A 22,076-nucleotide genomic window follows, 5' to 3' on the forward strand; every position below is an offset into this window, starting at 1 on the left:
TAAGGAAAATCATCAGGGATAAAGAGGCGCAACATGCAACGAAAAAAAACCGTCAATTCTCCAAGAAAACTTAGCAATCCTTAATGTGAATGCACCTAACAACAGAGTGTCAAAATATACGTGAGGCAAAAATTGACAGAAATGCAAGGAGAAATAAATGAATCTACTATTATAGCTGAAGACTTCAGCAGCCTCTATCAGTAACGGACAGATCCATCAGGCAGAGAATCAGTAAGGACCTAGCTGAGCTCAACAACACCATTCATCAACTGCATCTAATTGACATCTATAGTCTACTTTATCCAACAGTAGGAGAATACACATTCTTATCAAGCTGACATGGAACATTCACCAAGATAGATCACATTCTGGGCCATAAAACACCCTTTACCAAGTTTTAAGGAATAAAACTCCTACAATGTCTGCTCTCAAACCACAATGGAATAAAACTATAGAAATCTATAACAGAAACATCTAGAAAATCCCCAGACACTTGGAAATTAAACTATAATTGCTAAACCACACATGGTCGAATGAGAAAGGATTTAGAGAAATTAAATAAATTTAATTAATTAATTAAATAAAATTAATTAATTAAAATAAAAAATTTAATTTAATTAAAATAAAATTAATAAAAATAAAATTTATTAAACTTTGTGGGCTGCAGCACAAGCAGTGCATGGAGGGAAATTTATAGCAATGAATGCACATGTCAGAAAAGAAGGAAGATCTTAAATCAATAATCTAAGATTCCACCTTAGAAAACTAGGGAAAAAAAGAGCAAGTTAAATTCAAAGTAAGAGGAAGAAAAGAACAAATAAAAATTAGAGCAAAAAGCAATACAACTGAAAACAGGAAATTGTAAAGAATATCAACCAGACCAAGCTGGCTCTTTGAAAAGATCAGTAAAATTGAGAAATCTCTCGCAAGTTTGAGGGGACGGGGTTGGGGGGAGAGAGAGAGAAACAGAGACCATAACTATTGATCCCAGGGATGCTGACAGAATAGTAAAGGAATATTATGAACAAGTCTATGCCTATACATTTGATAACCCAGATAAAATGGACAAATTCCTTGAAAGAAACAATCTACCAAAACTTACACAAGAAGAAATAGACAATCTGAATTGGCCTGTATCTATTAAAGAAATCAAATCAGTAATTAATAAACTACCCAAACAGGAAGCACCAAGCCCAGATGGGTTCACAGGTGAGTTCTACCAACCATTTAAAGAAGAAATTATTCCCAATTCTCCATAATCTCTTCCAGAAGATAGAAGCAAAGGGAATACTTCCTAACTCATTCTATGAGGCCAGCATTACCCTAATATCAAAACCAGACAAAGACATTACAAGAAAAGACAATTACAGACCAATATCTCTCAAATATAGATGCAAAAAGCCCCAACAAAATCTAGCCAAGCGTAAGAATTATATACCATGACCAAGTGGGATTTTCCCAGGTATGCAAGGCTGGTTCAATATTTGAAAATCATTCAATGTAATCCACCACATCAACAAACTAAAGAAAAAAACTGTATGTTCATATCAAAAGATGCAGAAAAGCATTTGATAAGATCCAGCACCCATTCATGATAAAAACTCTCAGCAAACTAGGAATAGCGGGGATTCATCAACTTGATAAAGAACATCAACCGAAAACATACAGCTAACATCATACTAAATGGTGAGAAACTAGAAACTTTCCCCCTAAGATCGGGAACAAAACAAGCATGTCCCCTCTCACCACTCTTTTTCAACACCATGCTGGAAGTCATAGCTAATGCATTAAGAAATAAAAGGTATACAGATTGGGATGGAAGAAATAAAACTGTATTTGTTTGCAGATGACATGATTGCTTATGTAGGAAATCCAGAAGACTCAAAAAAAAAAAAACCCTCAATGGAACTAATGAGCATTTATAGCAAGGTTGCAGGATACAACATTAACATATAAAAGTTAATTGCCTTCTTACATGCCAGTAATGAACAAGTGGATTTTAAAGTGGAAAACACAATACAGTTTACATTAGCACCCCCAAAATTGAAATTCTTAGGCATAAATCTAACAAAATATATTCAAATCTGTATGAGGAAGACTACAAAGCACTGATGAAAGAAGAGCTAAATAAATGGAGGGATGTTCTATTTTCATGGATAGGAAGACTCAATATTGTCAAGATGTCAATTCTTCCCAAATTGATCTACAGATTCAACATAATCCCAGTCAAAATCTTATTTTGTGGATATCAATTAACTGATTCTAAGGTTTATATCTTGGTATTTACCCCAAATGAGTTAAAAATGTATGTCCACACAAAAACGTGCACATGGATGTTTACAGAAGCTTTATTCATAATTGCCAAAACCTGGAAGCAACCGAGATGTCCTTCAGTAGGTGAACGGGTAAATAAAGTGTGGTACATTCAGATAAGAGAATGTTATTCAGAAATAGGAAGAAATGAGCTGTCAAGACATGAAAAGATCCTGCTGATGAGACTCCCCCTCCCCCTCCAGTTCTCATTTATCCAAAGACTGTACTGGCCAGTGTCATTTTATTTTTGCCCTCTTGACAAATATTCTAGAGGCTGAGGTAGGACTGTATAGGTAGATCCTTACTGTATGATATTGTTTTAGGGGCTAAAGGGGAGAAACTGAAAGTGTTCTACTCTTTTTTCTACAGTGTTGGCGTTTTTCTAATGTATCTATTTTTCTTGTCGCACCTTTTCTACTTCAGTACACTTGGTGTACTGCGTTAATGGCTAGTACTGTTTTGGCTCTGTGAAAACACATTTGTGAGAAGAGTAAGTAGTGACTTCTGTCAAACTGTTAGATGCCGAAACTTTTAAATCCCAATTTTGTCCAGATCTTACCAGATGCTACTGTACTTGAATGGTTAATAAAACTGCGTAGTGCTGGTGGAAAAAAAAAAGTTTCTCTTGAAGGCAGGCCTTTAAAAAAATCTAACACTACTTCAAAATGATACTTTCCCCCTTTCCCTGCAGAAAGCAAGAGGTTTTTGTTTTTGTTTTTGTTTTTAATCTTCACTGTGAGAACCTGGTAGAGCTCCTGGAAGTAAAACTCACAATAGTTTGAGGATTCCCTCTAAGACTGGCCTTCCTTGGTGTCTTTAATTTTCAGATTTATCCACACATACAGTTCTGGTTTTCCTACTTTGATACTGGTTCCCAAGGAGGATTTTGCCTGTAGGTTTCTGCTCTAGTAAGTTGTGATTCTCTGTATCTGCCTGTCTGTCTCTCCAATTTTTGTAGTAGAAGTTTGCCCTTTGATCTCAATTCTCTGATGGATCTAAGAGTTGTTCATTTATTGTTTTTTCAGCTCTTTTCTTGTTAGGACAAAGTGATGACTTCCACTTACATGCTGGACTGGAAATATAGAACAATTTAGAAGGAAAGAGTGGAAGAGAAGACAGTGAGATTAAAAAGGGATAAATTCTTCGGAGTAAAACTGAATAGTTTCACAAATGGTCACTGAGGCATTCTAGAAGATCATGGTTGTTAATGAGTAGATAGCAACTGTCTCGTATGGTTTGCAAGCTTTGAAGAAAGAAGAAAGGGGATTTCCCACATCTGTGATTGCTCTAACCCCTCTGTCTGAACATGCAGGCAATTAAATTTAGAGGCATTTCATCCCAAAAGAGCTAAGAAACAAATAGTCATTCAAATAAATAAAAGATTCAATTACTGTATTAGTATATTATATTTGGATAAATATTCTTATGCTGTAAAGGATAGGCCTTGATGAAATTGTTTCTTTACTCATAGTTTGATCAATTAAATTCATTCATTTATTCATTCAACAAACTGAGTCCTTAGGATGTGCCAGGCACTGTGCTAGACACAAACATAATTAAGAACACAGTCCCTACCAGGAAGGCACTTAAGCTAGTCAGAGAGACAGGCACACAAATAGAAACTTAGAAAACAATGTGGCACATTAAAAAATAGAGAGGTACACAGGTTATAGAAAAATAAGGAGGGACACCCAATCCAGCCTGGAGCAGGAAGGAAGGAAGAGGAAAGAAAGATCGGGAAGTCTCCCATAACACAGCGGTGCCTGGCTTCTTCCCCTATAAACCTTGTAGGCTAAGAATAATGTATTTTCCTTCTCAGTCCTCTTTTAGCCAAGTCCTGATGGCTGTAAATCATAGAGATAAGAACTAGAAATAACTGGATAATGCAACAGGGCATGCATATTTCTACAAAAATGATGAAGCATCCCCCATAAGCAGGTGAGACGACACGGAGCATCGTGCAGCATGGAAGCATTGTAGTAGCATCTGGAGAGTTTGTGCTTTATGGCTGAAGTGAGGCTGCTTCGGTGTCCGGCCAAAAACATATTGGAGCATCAGTAAATAAATATCGCTGCCATGATACGCTGATGTTAGGTGGCATTCTTTCTTCAGACTCCGCAGAACTAAAGAACTTCTGCAATCACACATCTACAGTAGATACTACATTCAGAAGCAGAAGGTGGGCGCTCGAAAAAAACTCAAGATCCTGACATAGAAACCTTTAATTCACAGAGGAGGAATCTGAGAGGAAACCTGCTTGTCTGAGGCCATGCAGCTCTTTACTAATAGAGATGAAACAAGAATGCGGGTCCAGGTGATTTCTTTCTTTATTTTTTTAAAAATTGAATAATATCTGAGTGTCGAGCCATGTGCTGAGTACAAAATATGAAATTTATACTCACTGATACTTCTCTACTGTCCTCCATTCAACCTCCTGCCACAAGTATCATACAGTCTCACTCATAAATACTTTAGATGTATCTATAAGATATACTTTTAATAAAACATAATCACTGTGTCATTGCACTCAATTTGCTAATATCATCAAATACCCAGTTTAAAATTGAAAGTATCTAATGATCATAGATGGGTTTTTATGGTTGTTTGTGTAAATTGGACCCAAATCAGATCTAATAGCATTGCCCATTAAACGTCTGTTTGTTGCCATTATTTTTTTGAAGAAACAAGGTCATTATCTAGTAGAATACCCCAGTCTGGATTTTGCTAATTGCAACCTCAGTTTTCACTAACATGTTCCTCTACCTTCTGATTTTTTTTTTAACCTCCATCAACTAGTACTTAGATCTAATACCTTGATCAGATTAAGGTTCAATTTTTTGACAAAAATACTTCACAGGTGGTTCTGTGTACTTCCCATCACATTACTTCGGGAGGCAAGTAATGTTGGGTTGTCTTTCCTTTTGTGATGTTACGATTAACCCAGCAGGTGTTGTCAAACTGACCCATCCATTCTAAAATGCCAAGGGTGCTATGTTAGATGGGGTGTTCAGACAAGGCCTTTCTGATGAAGTGACCTTTAAGCTGTGACCTAAGGATGAAAAAGAGCCAGTCCTGCAGGGCAGAGGAAGAGTGTAGCAGTTGCAAGCCCGGCAGTATGAAAGAGCTTGCCATATACCCAATCGCCCCTCTCAAGATCAGCAGAGCTTTCTTTCCATTCTCCACCACTCCCAGTAGCTCTTCCAATCTCCAACAGGTGGAAGCAGAGAACTCTGTGCCCAGAGGTGTCAGGAACCCAGTGGCACTTTGAGATACGGGTGGTCACAGGTGCACAACTTTGCTCTCCTGAGAACGCTTAGGACCAGGACTATTTTATCAGACTCAGAGACCTAGGGGACAAAACAACCTGGTCTCTCTCATGACACGAACCAACCGGCCATTTTATAGGACATGAGAGCACGGCCAAAATATGGCTCTCAGGGTACAACTCATTTGCTCACATTACATACTACTCTTCTTTTCTGGAATGTTCTCCACCAGACTCAAAATAGTCGTGGTTCAAGTTTCTCTTCTGAAAAATGGAAAAAGTGCCAAAACATCTCACAGGGTTGTGTCAAAGTCTGGTCTTTGTTTACAAAGCCAGACACCAGTTAAAGTGCTCAGGATAGATTTTAATCAGTAATATACTACTGCAATAGAGAAGAGAGCCCAGGATGAACTGTACTCAACTTCCATTTGTACAGAGGTGACTGGGCTCTTTAAAGGGAGAACGAGGGAAGAGGGTGAGGGTGTCTCAGTAGGGACAGGGCAGTGAAAAATTACAAACTACAGGAAGGGAGGGTTGATCCCTGTAAAACTCATTTGGGTTTGCTAACTAGGGCTTATCAAAGTAAGACTCCTCCCCTCCCACAGAGGCCAGGAGACAGGAGCCCTGTCTTCGGGTGTTGGCTGGAACATACAGTAAATTTTTTGACAACCTTGAGTTTTCTTAGGTAGGCGTGTTAAGGGGGGGCTAGGGTCATCCAATGAATATGCCTCGAGCTTCCAGAAACTATGTTTGTTCATGTCTTTATGGACCAAGGTGGACAGGTATAGTTAAGAAGAGGCTTCAGAGGAGCCTGTCCAGAGCGGGATCGAGGAAAATTTTTGTCACTTGTTACGAGCATTAAATGAGATACTGACTGTGAAAGTACCTGTAATACTATAACACAACACATTAGTATCAATGGATACATTCATTCATGTAACCAATCATATCCCTTCCCCTCCTTCAAAATGCTTATTAAAATTCTTCCTTACACTGAGTCCCAACTACTAAACATCTTGCCACTCAGTGATAGCACCTATTACATTATGTGCTAGGTATTTTACATACATCATAACATTTCCTTCAAACAACCCTATTAGGATATATTATTTTACAAAAGAGGCTCAGAAAGTTTAGGTACTTGATCAAGGTCACACAGCCAGTAAGAGGCAGAAGTCAAATTTACATTCAACTCTGATGATTGTTACCTGGTTTCATTAAACAAGAAACTCCTTTCACTCTTTTTTTTTTTTTTTTTTTGCATTTCATCACTTATTTAATGTTTAAGCTCTCACACTAGATTTTTACAAGCTGGTGAACAATGACAAAGTATTTCTCCCACAGAACTATAACCACATGTTCCCAGACAGTATAAATATATGGTTGAGCTAACGTTAATACACATCACCATTTTATCCATTACATAATAAAACAAATTGTCAAGTATCCAAATATTAAGTTACAGAGCTCAAAAGGCGTATCAAATATTAAACGTCTGTTCAATTCATTAGCAGAGACCCACTTCCTGTTTTTTTTTTTTTTTTTTTTTGCAAGAGAGGTTGGGAATCACACTTCAAACAAAAATAAGTTGGTAAACAACTTCAGGTAAGTATGAAAAAAACTTACAAGAATTTCAGAAATTTTATGATTAAGAATTGTTTTAGCTACAATAACAGAGTATTTCTACCCCCAAAGTGCAAACATTAAAATTAACTATAAGGCTTTTTTGTCTGGAGACCTTAAAAAACATGTGCTTCTGTACAATGCAGATTTTCAAAATGGAGGTGTTCCATAACAGCACAAAATGAGATTTATAGACAGACATTAAATAATCACTGTTTCTAACCACTCTTATGGGGGCATCTTTGTGGAGTATAATGAATTTCTACAGTTCACTTGTCTGCATAGAGGTCATGCTGTGCCCGGCAGTAATCTCCACTGCCCTTCAGAAACTCCATAAACGTGTGACCAAGAACACCACAGAACTGAGGAATATGTCCACTCATTGAAGACTATGGCCTAATCATACAGCTGGTCCCGAGGCAGCGGCGGCAGGGCAGGGGCGGCGGCGGTCGTCGCGGGGCGGCGGCGGCTTCGCAGGCTCGGGCCGGGGCACCGGACTCGCTCCTGCAGCGAGCGGCTCCGAGAAGAGCGCGCAGCCTCGCCGCCCGCAGTCCCGAGAGCCAGTATGCGTGCGGAGGTCTCCTTTCGCCTTTTAAGGGGTTCAGTTAAAAAGAAAACCAATTTATTCTTAACACACTGGACGTGTTTCTTGCTCATGAGATTTTTTTTGTGAGACTCGAACAAGATCCTAAGATATTAGAAGGGCAAGAGTGAAGTTACTCACCTTTCAGTTTATGAAATATTTCTACAGAACCACTATGCGTGGTAGATATTTAAGCCATTGCTTAAATATCAGGACACAGATTAGTAAATGCTAAATTGTTCAGTCCAGGAAAGAGATCATCAGGACAGTCGGAAACGGTTCCAAGGAAGATTGGGGGGGGGGCGCCGCGTGGTATGTGGGATCTTAGTTCCCTCACCAGGGATGGAACCCATGCCCCCTGCAGTGGAATCAGCGGAGTCTTAACCACTGGACCGCCAGGGAAGTCCCTCAAGGACGATCAGAATTGAGCTGGATCTTAAGGGATCCATAGGATATTGATTCTGAGAAGGAAACAGAGGGACTACTCCAGAAGGTGGGGAGCAAGTAGAACCTTATATATCCCTGTAATTCGGCGTATATACTGTCACAGAGCTTGCGTGACCAACAGTTTCGGTTATCCGCTGATATGACCATAAACGGAAGCTAACTTGGAAGTTTAAATTATATGTCCGAAGTAAGAACGCCTGGTCGAGGAGCACAAAACGGTGATCCACGCGGGCGATCCTGGTGCCTTTGGCGCCCCTTAGCGGGACTCTCCAGTCCTACTACCTGAAACCACCGCAAGTCTGAGCGTAATCGTTTGCCTCTATACAACACCACGCCAAACTCCACGATTACCGAGAGGTCACGACACGCACTTTCCCGCCGCGCAAGCGCTACGTTCTCCTTCCCGCACAAAGGCTGCGGGAGGAGGGGTCGGCGCAAGCGCTCTGAGTTTCTCGGAAAATATGGTCATCATCCCGCCTCCTGGCGCAAGCCGGTAGAGAAACGCATGCGCTGTGAGGAGGCAGGGACTTATTTCACGCGGCGGTGACGTAATGACAGAGGAGGAGGCGGCCCAGGAACGGAAGCCGGGAAGGAACCAGGGCGGAAGGGGACCAGGGCCAGGGCTGTGTGTGGAGCCTCGGCTGGCCTGGGGTTCCAATGTGGTCCCCGGAGCGGGAGGCCGAGGCCCCGGCCGGGGGAGACCCGGCGGGCCTACTGCCCCCCGAGTGGGAGGAGGATGAGGAGCGCATGTCCTTCCTGTTCTCCGCTTTCAAAAGGAGTCGCGAAGTGAACAGCACCGACTGGGACAGCAAGATGGGCTTCTGGGCGCCGTTGGTGCTGAGCCACAGCCGCCGCCAGGGGGTGGTGCGCCTGCGTCTGCGGGACTTGCAGGAGGCCTTTCAGCGCAAGGGCAGCGTCCCGCTGGGGCTGGCCACCGTGCTGCAGGACCTGCTGCGGTGAGGGCGGGCCCGTTCCGGGGGCGGGGCGGCTCCGCGCGGGCAGGGACCCAGGTCGTTCTCCGGAGCGCACCGCGACCAGCCCGGGGTCTGGCCTCCAGGAGCCGTCTGTGTTTGCTCACTGGGCGAAGAAGGAGGCCGGGTTAGGGGTGTTTGGAGGGAGAGGGAGGCGGGGTATGGGGGGAGATTGAGGGGCCAGTATAGCCCCTCAGTTAGAGGGAGAGATTAGATGAGATCCAGACGGTAAGAGAAGAGGCTAGCCTGGCGGAGGTGCCAGTGATTTGTCTGGACTGGAATCCCGTTATGTAGTTATTTCGTAGGGGCTTCCACATTTGAATAACCCCGGAACAGAAGGTCTGTGAGACAGGATTTATTGAACTAAGGAAGGGCAGAGCTAAGAAGAAGGTAGTGGTGGGGAAGAGGCCTGTACGGGTCTTGCCAGCAGCCTCCACCCCATCCCCGCCACAGGTCATGTGTCTGGCCTCTCTTGGTGACCCAAGAAGGTCCTGTAGGTGCTACCTGTGCGACAGGTGCAGGGTTTTGGAGGTTCCTGAGGCGGTAGCATGCACATGAAACAGACGTACTGCACTTCGCAGCGTGCAGGCATTATGCATACACCGTCTGGCTCCCTCAGCAGTCCTGTGGGTGAGGTGGCAGAATTATCCTCAGCAGACAGAAGAGGAAGCTGAGCCACAGAGAGGTCGAGCGACTTGCTGGGGGTCACACAGCTGGATAGAGGCCATGCCGGGGCTGGACCCCGGGTCTTCTGATTCTAAAGCATTTGCACTTCACGTTGTATATGTCATACCCAGAGCAGCCTCGCCAGCACAGTGACTCCCTCCGTGACGGAAGACGAAAGTCAACTTTGATATGTTGCTTTCAGCTCTCTGCTCTTCCTGGTTAAGAGATCTCCCTTCTCCCCAGCCCCCTTCCCTTGGCTGACATTGATAGGGCAAGCCATTTCTGGAACTTCACCTTTCTAGGAAAGTGTGCTGTGGACAGTTTGAGTTCATGCCCAACGTGGGGAGACAGTAGCTGAAAAAGTCAGTGAGGGGCAGGAAGAGTCTGGGCTTCCTTATTACAACAGGACCGTCCTCTGCCACTTCCCACCCAGAGACCTTTAGTACCTCGATTTCTCCTCTCCTGACTGCTGGCACTCCACTGATGCCCCTTGGGGCTTGATGGGGTCTGGGACCTGAAGAATTTCTCAGGGAGATATTTTTCCATAGAAGCAGCATAGCAGAGTAGTTAACAGCTTTGCATGAGGGCCAGATGGCCTGGGTGCAAATCTTTGCTCTGCCACGTGCAAAATTATGTGACAGAGGAAAAATTATATGCCCCTCCCTAAGCCTCAGTCTGACCAGTTATAAAATGTGATGATAATTGTACTTAGATTTATTGTATTTGAAGAGATACTCCTTATGTAGCCCTTAGCATAGTGACTGGCCCAGGGGAAGCATTCAGTAAATTTAGCTACTTAACACTAGAACCATGAAATGCTTATGTCTTATCTCCACCCACCCAAGCCTAGGAATAGCAGAAAACCCTTTCTCTGAACGTCTTTGTATTCTTCCTCATGTCTTGCTCTTGACATTAATCCATTATTGTTGTTTTCATTTTATCGTTTTGAGCTCCGTTTGTAACGGGAAGTCTCAACATAGGCTGTGTGGCCTCCTGTGCCTCTCTGTAGTCTTAGTGGAGAGCTTGCATTTTGGAACCAAATCATAGTTTAGCTTTGGCCTCTGTCATCTTCTCAGTCCCTCAGTTTTTTCTTGCAGAAAATTGTGAGGCTTAGAGCTGGAGCGTAAACAGTACCGCTCACAGTAGCCGGCACGGAGTAGGTGCCCGGTAAATGGTGTTTATGATGATGACCAAATTCCTCTCTGGGGGTAAGGAGGGCGGTGGGGACATTGCAGTAAGCCTTACTACGTGTCTTTTTCTTTCTTTGCCTGCAGTCGAGGGGAGCTGCAGCGGGAGTCAGACTTCATGGCCAGTGTAGACAGCAGCTGGATCTCCTGGGGGGTCGGAGTCTTCCTGCTGAAGCCCCTCAAGTGGACTCTTTCCAATATGCTAGGGGATAATAAGGTTCCTGCCGAGGAGGTGCTCGTGGCCTTGGAGCTTCTGAAGGTGGGTACTCAGAAGCAAGAGGTCTGGGTGTCATCTGGAGTGGTGGCAGGACCCTCCACGTTCCTTGGGTTGCTTGGGTGAATAGTTAGAAAAAGAACGGATCTTTTTTACATGGTGACAGAGTTGATAACTGAGTTTATCTAACCTCCCTTTCGCTGTACTTTGTAGTCTTTAGTTGTTAGTTGGACCTGTACATTTCAAGGGTGAGCCTCTGTCTAGGAATTGTCAGTTAACACACAGTTGATTCTTTTCCGTACTTGTAGGGGTTAATGATAAACTAAAGTTTAGAAAATGCTTTGCCTTCTGTGGTTTATGTACAAAAATTTCTTTCTGAGGACCTTAGACTTTCAGCTTTGCCCTCCCCTAAATCAGCGAACTGGGCTCAGATGTCCTCCCTTTGTACTTACTTACCTCCATGAAAGAAGCCACCAGGCCCTTGATCCCTTCCTACTCTCCTGGTCACTCCGCTTGCTCCTGGCCTGCCTTCCGTCCGCAGCCCAGAGCATGCAGCTGATGCTTGACTGCTTCCCTTAGCAACACCCTCGGGCGCCTCTGCAGCGTCCGGGCCACACCAGAGACACCAGCAAATCAGCCACCTTAGATAAGCCCCACGGTCCACCATCCCTGCCAGAGAAAATCGCTGTATCGCCAAGCCTGGGGCCCCTTTCAAGGTCCCCTGCTTTAGGAGGGCCCTGGGAGCCACTTGGCAGCCCAGTGTTCTTGTCCCCTCCCCGGCCCTCCCACACGCCTTGCATTGTCTGCAGTCACTGCACTGAGAAGGTAGAATCCCCTTAGTCGTGCCTTCAGCTGTCTGTCCTCCCACCTCCAGTGTGACTTCCTCTGAGCCCTGCTTTCTCCCCAGGCTCAGAGGATGAAGTGTCCTTCCTGTGTTCCACGTGTGCTCGCGAGTCTGTCCCTACCCTTTGTGGCATCTGTGACCCTCCAGATCTGTATATTCCTTTGCCCTGTCTGTCGGTGCTCTCCTTCTTCAGCCTCTAAATCCACTCTGGTTTTCCCATCTCAGGATGACTCCTTGTGGGACCTGGGGCCCCTCCTAGTCACTGCTCTGTCTCTCCTTCTCGGCCAAGCTTTGTTGTCCCCACGTCCTCACCCCCACACACCCTTTAACCCAGGGCAGACCTGCTTCACCGCCATCGTTCCACCCGATTGCTGTGGGTGAGGTTATAGTAACCTTAAGTGTGTGCGTGTGTGTGTTTATGAAGTTGACTAAACACCAGGTGGCAGAAGTAGACTCGGAGACAGTGGTTATTTTTGAAACTCACAGACCAAGCCCAACCTCAGGGCCCTTGCATAGCCCTGGAGGCTTCCACACTGCTGGACGCAGGTCGGAATCCCCCGCCCCCGCCCCATGAGAAGCTCCAGTTTCTCCTCACCTCCACAGACACCCCCCAGCACCACCCTTTGGCCTGGGGAGCAGGTCTCCAAAATCTACCAGCTCTCTCTGTCCCCCGGGAGTTTTGACTGAACAGCATGCACTTTCTTCAGGGGAGCACCTCTCCCCCTTTGCGCTGCACCCCCTCCCCTCCCAGGGCCCTGACCTCCAGGACCTCCGGGGCTCAGCCAAGACCCCACAGAAACCGTGGGGCGTTTCAGGTGCTTCTGGGCCACCTCCATCCCTCCTTGCGGTCGTTTACCTCCGGTGTTCTCCAGTCTGGAGCAAAGAGAGGTAGATCCATTTATCCCCACAGATGTGATTTTGGACTCAGTCTTTTGAGAGCAAACGCAGAGATGGGGGTGGGAGTGGAATTACATAGACCTTCTAAGGACCAACAATAATTTCTGACAGCAGAGTAGTCTAATCCTGTTTAGGTAGAAAAATAAATTTAGCTCTTCAGGGGCATGGACTGTTGAATCTGTACCCAGCTTACATCACTGAATAGAACACTTAACACTTATTCCCTTTCGGTGACATCTGCTATCAAATATATGGTGACTTCAAAGATATGGTTTTCTCCTGGGTTAGAGGCTTGTTTTCATGTGTGAAAATAAAGGGTCTTATCTGGGTATTTTTATAAAACAAAAAAGCCTGTTTCTGCGGTAAATTGATTTTCCCAAGTCTAAACACAGAAAGCAGCCAGCAACTTTTAATTTTATTTGAAAAAAATACCAAAAAGTAAAAATTGCCCATAGATTTTGCTATTTAAAAATTTAAAGAAAGAAATTAAAGTTTCCTTTCTATTCATCCCATTTCCATCTCTTTGGGTCCATTCCCTTCCTGCTTGTGTCTGTAAGAACACACACATCTTTTCTTTCTTTTTTTTTTTTTTTTCTTTTTTTTTCTTTGCGGTACACGGGCCTCTCACTGTTGCGGCCTCTCCCATTGCGGAGCACAGGCTCCGGACACGTAGGCTCAGCGGCCATGGCTCACGGGCCCAGCCGCTCCGCAGCATGTGGGATCTTCCCGAACCGGGGCACGAACCCGCGTCCCCCACATCAGCAGGCGGACTCTCAACCACTGCGCCACCAGGGAAACCCCACACATCTTTTCTTATTGAGCCTATTATATTACTTTCCATGGTATCTTCTTGTTTGCATTTAATACTTCCTGGAAATCTTGTTTACTGTTTACTTATCTACTGTATAAGCTGTCTCCCCTACCAGAAGGAGAAGTTCCATGGGCTCTGGGAACAGTGCCTGGCACCTAGTAGAGAGTCAGTAAATGTTAGTTAAGTAAATAAATGAACAGACACATACATACATATGGATATACATACACTGCATTTTTTTTTCCAGAAATGGAATCTGCTTTCACCTGTTAGTCTGCACCCTCCTTTTTTTTTATTTTTCACCTTAGTATATCATGAGCATCCTTCCAGGTCCCTACCCAATATGGCTCTACTTCATTCTTTTGGATGGCTGCGGAATAATCTATAAACACGCCACAATTTATGCAGTAGTTACCAAATGGATATTTGAGTCATTCCAATTTCTCCCTACTGCACAAAGACACTTCTCTGACAGCCTCGTGCCTACACGTATGTACTTCTACTTTTATTTTTATGGAATTGATTTCTAGAAGTGCATGTGTACATTTTAAATTTTAACAGAAATTGCCAAATTGCTTTTCAAAAGCTTGTGTAAATTTACACTTTCACGAAGATTGCATTGAAGTGTCCAGTCTCTTCACATCCTTGCCAGCCCTGGATAACAGCAATCTTTCAAATTTTGCCAATTTGATGAACAAAAATGATACTTCCTATTGGTGATTTGAGTATCTTTTCACCTATCTAGTGGCCATTTACATATTCCTTTCTGTGAATTGCCTCTTTATATCCTTTGCCTGTTTTTTATTTTGGATTCTTTGTCTTTTATATTCATTTGTAGGAGTTCTTTATTAGGGATAGATAGATACATAATATATTTAGTATTAGGGATGTTAATATTGTTTCCCAGTCTCTTGTTTGCTTTTAATTTTTATTTATGATGTCTTTTTTGTTGTTGTTTCTTTTGCGGTACGCGGGCCTCTCACTGTTGTGGCCTCTCCCGTTGTGGAGCACAGGCTCTGGACGCGCAGGCTCAGCGGCCATGGCTCACGGGCCCAGCCGCTCGGCGGCATGTGGGATATTCCCGGACCAGGGCACGAACCCGTGTGCCCTGCATCGGCAGGCGGACTCTCAACCACTGCGCCACCAGGGAAGCCCTATAAGATTTTTAAAATATTTTCTTCGAAGTATTTTATACTTTCATTTTCTCAATTTAAGTTTTAATAATTCGGTATGTAGTTTTGTATATGTGGTAGAGAAAAGCTGTTTTCTTCTAAATGAGTAGCCAGTTGTCTTAACATCATTTGTTACTGTTGTGTACCATTAATGTGTGTGTGTGTGGATGGCACACCGTTCTTATTACAGTAGATTTGTAGTAAATGTTTTTATCTGACAGCACAGTCAGATCTAATGAAAGCTCTAGTTTCTGTCTTATCAGACTCCTCTGCTGCCTTGGATACTGTTGACCACTCACTCCTTAAAATTTTCCGTTACCTTGACCTTGTTTTCACTACAGTGCAGGCTCTCCTTGGTTCTCCCCAAGCAGTTTCTGGATCGCTTTTGTGAGTTCCTTCATCTCCCGAACATTTTGAATGTTGGTCTTCCTTCAGCTTATAACTTTGCTATCTGCATTTTCTTGGGTAACTCACTTATACTTGCGATTTTAATTACCTTCTATATGCTGAGGACTTTCAGATTAATATATCTCCTGTCCTGGCATCTCCTTCGATTTTTTATTTATTTATTTATTTATTTTCGGTACGCGGGCCTCTCACTGCTGTGGCCTCTCCCATTGCAGAGTACAGGCTCCTGACGCACAGGCTCAGCGGCCATGGCTCACGGGCCCAGCCGCTCCATGGCAGGTGGGATCTTCCTGGACCAGGGCACGAACCCGCATCCCCTGCATCGGCAGGCGGACTCTCAACCACTGCGCCACCAGGGAAGCCCAGAGCTTCAGAATTTTATATCCAGTTATCTCCTGTACAATCTCAAGCATCCCAAACCAACATGTCCAAAACGGAATGTTTTGTCTTGCCTTTAAAAGTATGCTTTTCCTCCTGAATTCTTGTTGTTAATCCACCCAGTCACTCAAGCCAGAACCCAGGAATCATCCCAGATTCCTCTTTTGCCTTTCCCCCCAGACCCAGTTACCATGGACTGCCAGTTGTATCTTTTAACTTTTGCTTGAATCCCTCCCTCTTTGTCCCTATTCCCATTGCCCTGTTCAGTCCCTCGTATTCTCTTGTATCAGTGGTCTCCCTGCCTCTGAGCCTAACTCCTACCATCCATCCTTTCCCCTTCGTCAGCTACATCTCTGTTAATCTAGCCGTGGCCTTCCCTTCAGGGACTACCCACCATCTGCAGAGTAAAGGACAGCATAGAAGATACGTTACACTTTGTATGAGGCAGAAGGGCTTCTGCTGTCTCAGCCCTTCCCACCCGCATCCATAAACACCACACTGGACTCAGACTCCCTGCCGTTGAGGGACTCGTGACCATCACTCTTCCCACGATGCCTTTCCCACCGACTTCACCTAATGACTTGTTCACCCTACAGGATTCTGCTCAACAATCTTTTTTTTTTTTCTGAGCAATTGCTGAACTCCTTGGGTATTCCTTCCCTGTATTTTCATAGCATTCTGTGCATACTTCAGTAAATATTTCTTGTTTACAGAAGACCGAGAGAGTAATTTCCATGAAAGAGGAAGACAGTGGCATTGTTTTTTGGAACTTGTATTTCTTAGACTTCTCACAAAAATCCTATCCCACCCATTTGTCACATAAGACTCTTTATAGACTCAATAATTTCCGGTTTGCAGGATTGCCATTTGGCATAAAAATGGAGAGACCAGGGGCTTCCCTGGTGGCGCAGTGGTTGGGAGTCCGCCTGCCGATGCAGGGGACGCGGGTTCGTGCCCCGGTCTGGCAGGATCCCGCGTGCTGCGGAGTGGATGGGCCCGTGAGCCATGGCCACTGCGCGTCCGGAGCCTGTGCTCCGCGACGGGAGAGGCCACAGCAGTGAGAGGCGCGCGTATCGCAAAAAAAAAAAAAAAAAAAGGAGAGACCAGGATTGGCAGGGAATTTAAGTATCATCTCATCCACCTTCTCCAGTTGGTGAGTGGGATGCTGAGGACCAATGAAACTGACTGGTCCAGGGTCACACAGGCTAGGCCAACCACCAGGCCTTGGCTCTCATTCCTGGCCATTGCACCACACCACACCACCTCATTCTCCCCTTGGGGGACCACGGGCCAGGGAGCTGCAGAGACATGAAGTCCTAGCTGGAAGGGCAAGCACGCACCTGGCTCCCAATATATTACGTACCTCATTTTATCCGTGTTCCCCAGACTTTCCTCCGAGGTTTAAAAAAACACAAATCCTTTTTCCTTTTCCAAAGCTGAAGACAGGGTCAGAGCTCCCCTGCTCTTGCCTTGTGTGATTGTGGATCTGAAGCACGGGGTCAGGGCTCTCTGGGTTCCGTGGGCAGCGATCAGGGCCCGCAAGCACCTTTCTCTTTCCCTGCAGGAGAAGGCTGAGGAGGTGTATCGTCTGTATCAGAACTCCCCTCTCTCCTCGCACCCCGTGGTGGCCCTGTCAGAGCTGAGCACCCTCTGTGCGGGCTCCTGTCTGGATGAGAGGACCTTCTACTTGGTGTTGCTGCAGCTGCAGAAAGAGAAGCGAGTCACCGTCCTTGAGCAGAATGGGGAGAAGGTATGGAAACTCGCTGTTCCTTCCCTGCCTCGCCGAGCACTTGTTCAGTGTGTACTGACGTGCCTGCCAGCATCCCTGCCTGTTGATTTCTCAGCATTTGGGGTCGGGGCAGCAGTAATTTGTCCCTGTCCCTCAGATTGTGAAGTTTGCCCGGGGCCCACATGCCAAGGTCTCTCCTGTCAACGACGTAGATGTCGGGGTTTACCAGCTGATGCAGAGCGAACAGCTGCTGTCGTGCAAGGTGGAATCCTTATCCCAGGAAGCAGAGAGGTAACTCCCCCTGAGCTGAGCACCCCTGACCTCCACCCTGGCCCTTAGAGCTGGTGTCCGTGGGCGCTTAAAAAAAAAAAAAAGGTTATTTATTTATTTATTTATTTATTTTACTAATTGTGAAAGTACTGACTGTTCAGTGCAGCCATCATGGAAAGCACAGACTATCACAAAGGAGAGAAAAATGAATTCCTCCCCCAAAGAGTACAGCTTTTAACACTGTGTTTATGCTCTTCCGTGCCAGTGTCCGTTTAGCCAGTGTTTATTGAGCTAGGCCTTGTCTTGGGGACGTGGGGATAGAGTAGTGAAGGAGACAGGTCTCTGCCTTCCAGGGGTCTTGCTGAGGGACCTCTGCTCTTCCCCTCCAATGACTATGCAAGGCGTCCCTGCTAAAGGCACATTACCACTTCTCCAAAAAGTAGGGTATGTAGACATGGAATTAGAATGGGCTTGTTCACGCCCTCTTACAGTGGGAGAAACCCCATGTTGTGAGAAGGCCAGCGTCATTGGTGGTGTTAGGAAGTCATTCCCTACCTCCTGGCTCCCAGGATGGGAATTTGTCTTCAGGGTGCCTTGTCAGCGTGTTTGCACACCGCACCCCCCGCCCGCCCCGCCCCCGCTGTGGGTGAAACAGCTTCTTGGTCCTTTGCCTTTCCCAGGGGCAGACCCGCCCAGCCCGCATCTCTGCTTGCTGCAGGGGTTTGGCAGTGGGCTGTTGGGCATCGTTTTTCTGGCCATTGGGTGGAATGAATTTGATCTTCAGATTTGAAAGTACCTTCACTAAAAGTGCTGCTCCTGGGGACACTTGAGGACCCTGCCACCCGCATCCTCGGGCCTCGTCATCTTGAGCTGTCCCTTTGTTCGTAGGTATAAAGAAGAAGCCCGCCGGGCATGCCGAGCAGGAAAGAAGCAGCTGGTGAGTTCTCTCTCTTCCCCCCACAGCTGTGTACCTGTGCCCACAGCGAGAGGAGCTCCAGTTCAGGGAGTGACCTTCTCGAGGGGAACAGTCTGCGGGTGGCCCAGACACCACAGCTTGTTTTACAAACCTGGGGTGGTCTTATCATCTGGGAAGGGCTCTCTTCCTCTAGCCCGTTAGCCTGCCCGGTCTGACCCTGACCATGACCATGTCTCCACACCCCGCCCCCCCCCAGGCCCTGAGGTCTCTCAAGGCCAAGCAGCGGACGGAGAAGCGCATCGAAGCCCTGCATGCCAAGCTGGACACTGTTCAAGGCATCCTGGACCGGATCTATGCCTCGCAGACAGATCAGATGGTAGCCACTGCCCCTCTGCCCCAGTGCTTGGCTGGTCTCTGCGGTGTCCGCCGTTCATCCCCTCCGCTGTGGCTTTGCTGTTTGGAGGAGGCCTGGGTTCTTTCAGGATATGCTTGGGACTGCCTTTGCCTCTCCTATTGGGCAGTTTTGGCCTCAGTGGACATGGAGTGAATCATGCATGGGTGGGGGAAGAAAACCACAAAGCTTTCTTTTGGAGATGAAACAATATTGTCTGTATTTTGCCCAGTGTTCTTTATCTGCACTGATAACTTTGCCTTCTCTTTAGGTTTTCAATGCGTATCAGGCCGGGGTAGGAGCACTGAAACTCTCCATGAAGGATGTCACGGTGGAGAAGGCAGAGAGCCTTGTGGATCAGATCCAAGAGGTACAGGAGGGGGTGGGAGGACACACCTACACAAGGCAGTTCCTGAGGACAGGAGTGACTTCACCGTACTTCCTTCTTTCCCAGACTGTTTACCCTGTGAACTTGAGGACGCTTTCCTTGATTCTCCAATGGGGCAGCATTACTTTGTAACCCTGAACACTGAGACCCAAAGACCATTCAGAGTTCAAGGCGTTGTGCTTTTCTCTTACAGCTGTGTGACACCCAGGACGAAGTTTCTCAGACTCTGGCTGGTGGGGTAACCAATGGCTTAGGTGAGTTGACATGGTGATTCCGTCTTCTTTCCTCTCTAAGATGACTTCAGCTCCTTGTGCTGTGATAGGTTTGGCCGTGGGTCTGCTCTTTTTGGTGCAGGCAGGGCTGGCCCACCCTCCCCTCTCTCTGGGGCTTCTCCACAGGAGTAAGGAGAAGGAATTGGCATTTCCTCCTTGATAGGCTGTGCTAACGACCCCTTGGTGCTCTGGCGTCCCTTACTCCCTAGGCCTCTTCGAGGGCAAGGAGAAGCAGGGTCCATTCCATGGTGTTAGCAAAATACACCTCCTTAATGACTTAGCTCTGTGTATGGAAAAAGCATATCTGCTTGAAGGTGTCGTCTGCCTCCCAACTCACACGATTTTTTTAATAAACCTTCAAGGAGGCCTGGGCATCTTTTGTAAAGCCGAGCTGGGTTTGCAGTCCTCAATCCTTGACTCAGTAATGCGTTTCCTCCCTGGGCTTTATGTGTCCTTATGTTGTCTTTTCTTTCCAGACTTTGACAGTGAGGAACTGGAGAAGGAATTGGACATCCTCCTTCAGGACACCACCAAAGAACCTTCGGATCTGCCCGACAACCCCCAGGAGACGTTTTATACCAACAGTGTGCCTAACCCTAGGATCTCGGACGCTGAACTTGAAGCCGAACTTGAGAAACTGTCCTTATCAGAGGGAGGTACGGAGCTGTATTCCCAGGGCTGCTGGTGGGCTTGTGGTCCTCTGGCTGACAGTAGCGAGGCTCGAGGTTAACGTGTCCCAGCCCCATTGCCCAATCTGCCGGGGTACCGAAGTCGGGTGAGGGAGTTGTGGGCTCCTTATTCAGACTTGGTCCCTTAAACACTGGGATGCTTTCATCTCAAAGACCTACCTGGTGTAGAGTTCAGTCATTTCTTCTCCTTGCAGGTTTGGTCCCAAGCAGTAAATCTCCAAAAAGACAATTGGAACCGACTCTATAAAGCCATTGTAGGACCCTCAAGTGAAGGACCCTCGTGTCAAAGAGAGACCAGGCTTGTGTGTGTGTACATAGTTATTTAAATGAGAAACTCTCGGATGTGTTGGAAAGAGGAGGAAGGACAACCACTCTGATGTATCTGGATGCTACCACTTCCTACGGGACAGATAGAATTTCTGGAAGCGTGCTCGCGAGGCGTGCTGCCAGCTGGGCTCATGGCCCTGCATTCTCATCTTTCTAGTGCCACAGTTTATACAGTTCTGTGTTTGCCCTGTCATCTTTCATAGCCTGCGGCTCCCGCCACGGGCTCAGTTAGGTTTGTCTTCCCCCACCAGCTTTGTTCCAGCCAGCGAAGGCGAAAGATTCGTGCAGCTTTGCCAAATCAAAATCTGTCCTCGTCCCCCACCCTCACTGTGTTTAGAGGAGTTTATTCTGTCAGTAGGTCCGTTACCCAGCTCTTCCCAGCCCCTCTCTGTTTCCATCGGTCGCGAGAGGAAGGAGAATCAAACAGCTGCCAGGTTACGGAGAAACACACAATGTGAAAGGTTCTCCCCAGGGGTTCAGATTCTCCAGGTGTTCAGAAAGAGAGGTAACCCCTGAGTGGCTCAAGGGTCGTGACAGTTGGAGAGGGGCCTTGTGGGGTTGGTGGCCACTGCCGCCTCTTCCATCTTATGCAAAAGAAGATCTGCTGACTGGAGAAATGGTTACTCTTGGTCTTTTGAACTTGACGAGGAGAAGCCCAGGTGACTACCGAGCCCCGGGTGTCCAAACCCCATATGCTTTCTTAAAAAGGTATCATCTTTGCCTTGCCCCCGTGGTGAATGAATTAAATATTAACTTAAATACATAAATCAGAAGAAGCCGCACAACAGCACCCCCCCCCTTCTTGAGCCTGGCAGACAACAGCAGGTTATTTGAATTTCAGAAGCATGTTACGTTGTAGCCCACCACTCGGGGCAGGGGATCTGAGCCAGGATGTGCAATAGAAGCAGAAGACAGTGGCCTCGGCAACGTCTGCTGTGTGCTTCCCCGGTCCTGCGCTGCGCCCGGCCCCACCTCCTGAAGGCCCGTCCTCTACTTCCTTTGACGACTGGGGGAGGATGGCGGAGGGGGACAGGCAGGAGAGGGCCTGAGCGTGCTGGCAGCAGGGAGAAGAAAGCAGCCACACTGCCGCTCTGCTGCGCAGTCCCAGACGCCTGCCTGGCCCTCGGCCCTGCCCCTCCTGCTTAGGGTGGCGGAGAACAGAGGGGAGGAATTTGCTCCAGGCCAGGAGCACAAATCACTGTTCAACAAGTTTCTCTCCCACTCGGCCTTGGGAAACTGAAATGTTGGGGGTGAAGAGAAACAATCACTATTTTTTCTTTTTTTATCTGGTAAATGATTAAAAGAAAAACCCTGA

At 46.3% G+C, this 22,076-nt stretch overlaps 1 protein-coding gene across 1 annotated transcript; it reads left to right on the top strand.

The window, feature by feature from the left end:
- The first annotated feature begins 8,828 nt into the window (after positions 1 to 8,828).
- CHMP7 (charged multivesicular body protein 7) lies at positions 8,829 to 22,076 on the top strand. The gene is made up of 10 exons (XM_060155663.1): positions 8,829 to 9,187; positions 11,143 to 11,314; positions 17,344 to 17,529; positions 17,666 to 17,799; positions 18,667 to 18,715; positions 18,951 to 19,070; positions 19,357 to 19,455; positions 19,667 to 19,727; positions 20,222 to 20,401; positions 20,629 to 22,076. Exons 1-10 carry the CDS (start codon positions 8,889 to 8,891, stop codon positions 20,679 to 20,681), a joined length of 1,353 nt encoding a protein of 450 aa, XP_060011646.1. The 5' UTR covers positions 8,829 to 8,888; the 3' UTR covers positions 20,682 to 22,076.

This window comes from Lagenorhynchus albirostris, chromosome 7 (assembly GCF_949774975.1).
Source record: "Lagenorhynchus albirostris chromosome 7, mLagAlb1.1, whole genome shotgun sequence".
Taxonomy (NCBI): Eukaryota; Metazoa; Chordata; class Mammalia; order Artiodactyla; family Delphinidae; genus Lagenorhynchus; species Lagenorhynchus albirostris.

What these genes read in the sequence shown, in the direction of transcription:
- CHMP7 (XM_060155663.1), top strand. Translation starts at nt 8,889, where the DNA reads ATGTGGTCCCCGGAGCGGGAGGCCGAGGCCCCGGCCGGGGGAGACCCG. An exon ending in TTATCCCAGGAAGCAGAGAG is followed by an intron (nt 17,800 to 18,666) that starts GTAACTCCCCCT and finishes CTTTGTTCGTAG; the next exon opens with GTATAAAGAAGAAGCCCGCC. An exon ending in CCTCGCAGACAGATCAGATG is followed by an intron (nt 19,071 to 19,356) that starts GTAGCCACTGCC and finishes CCTTCTCTTTAG; the next exon opens with GTTTTCAATGCGTATCAGGC.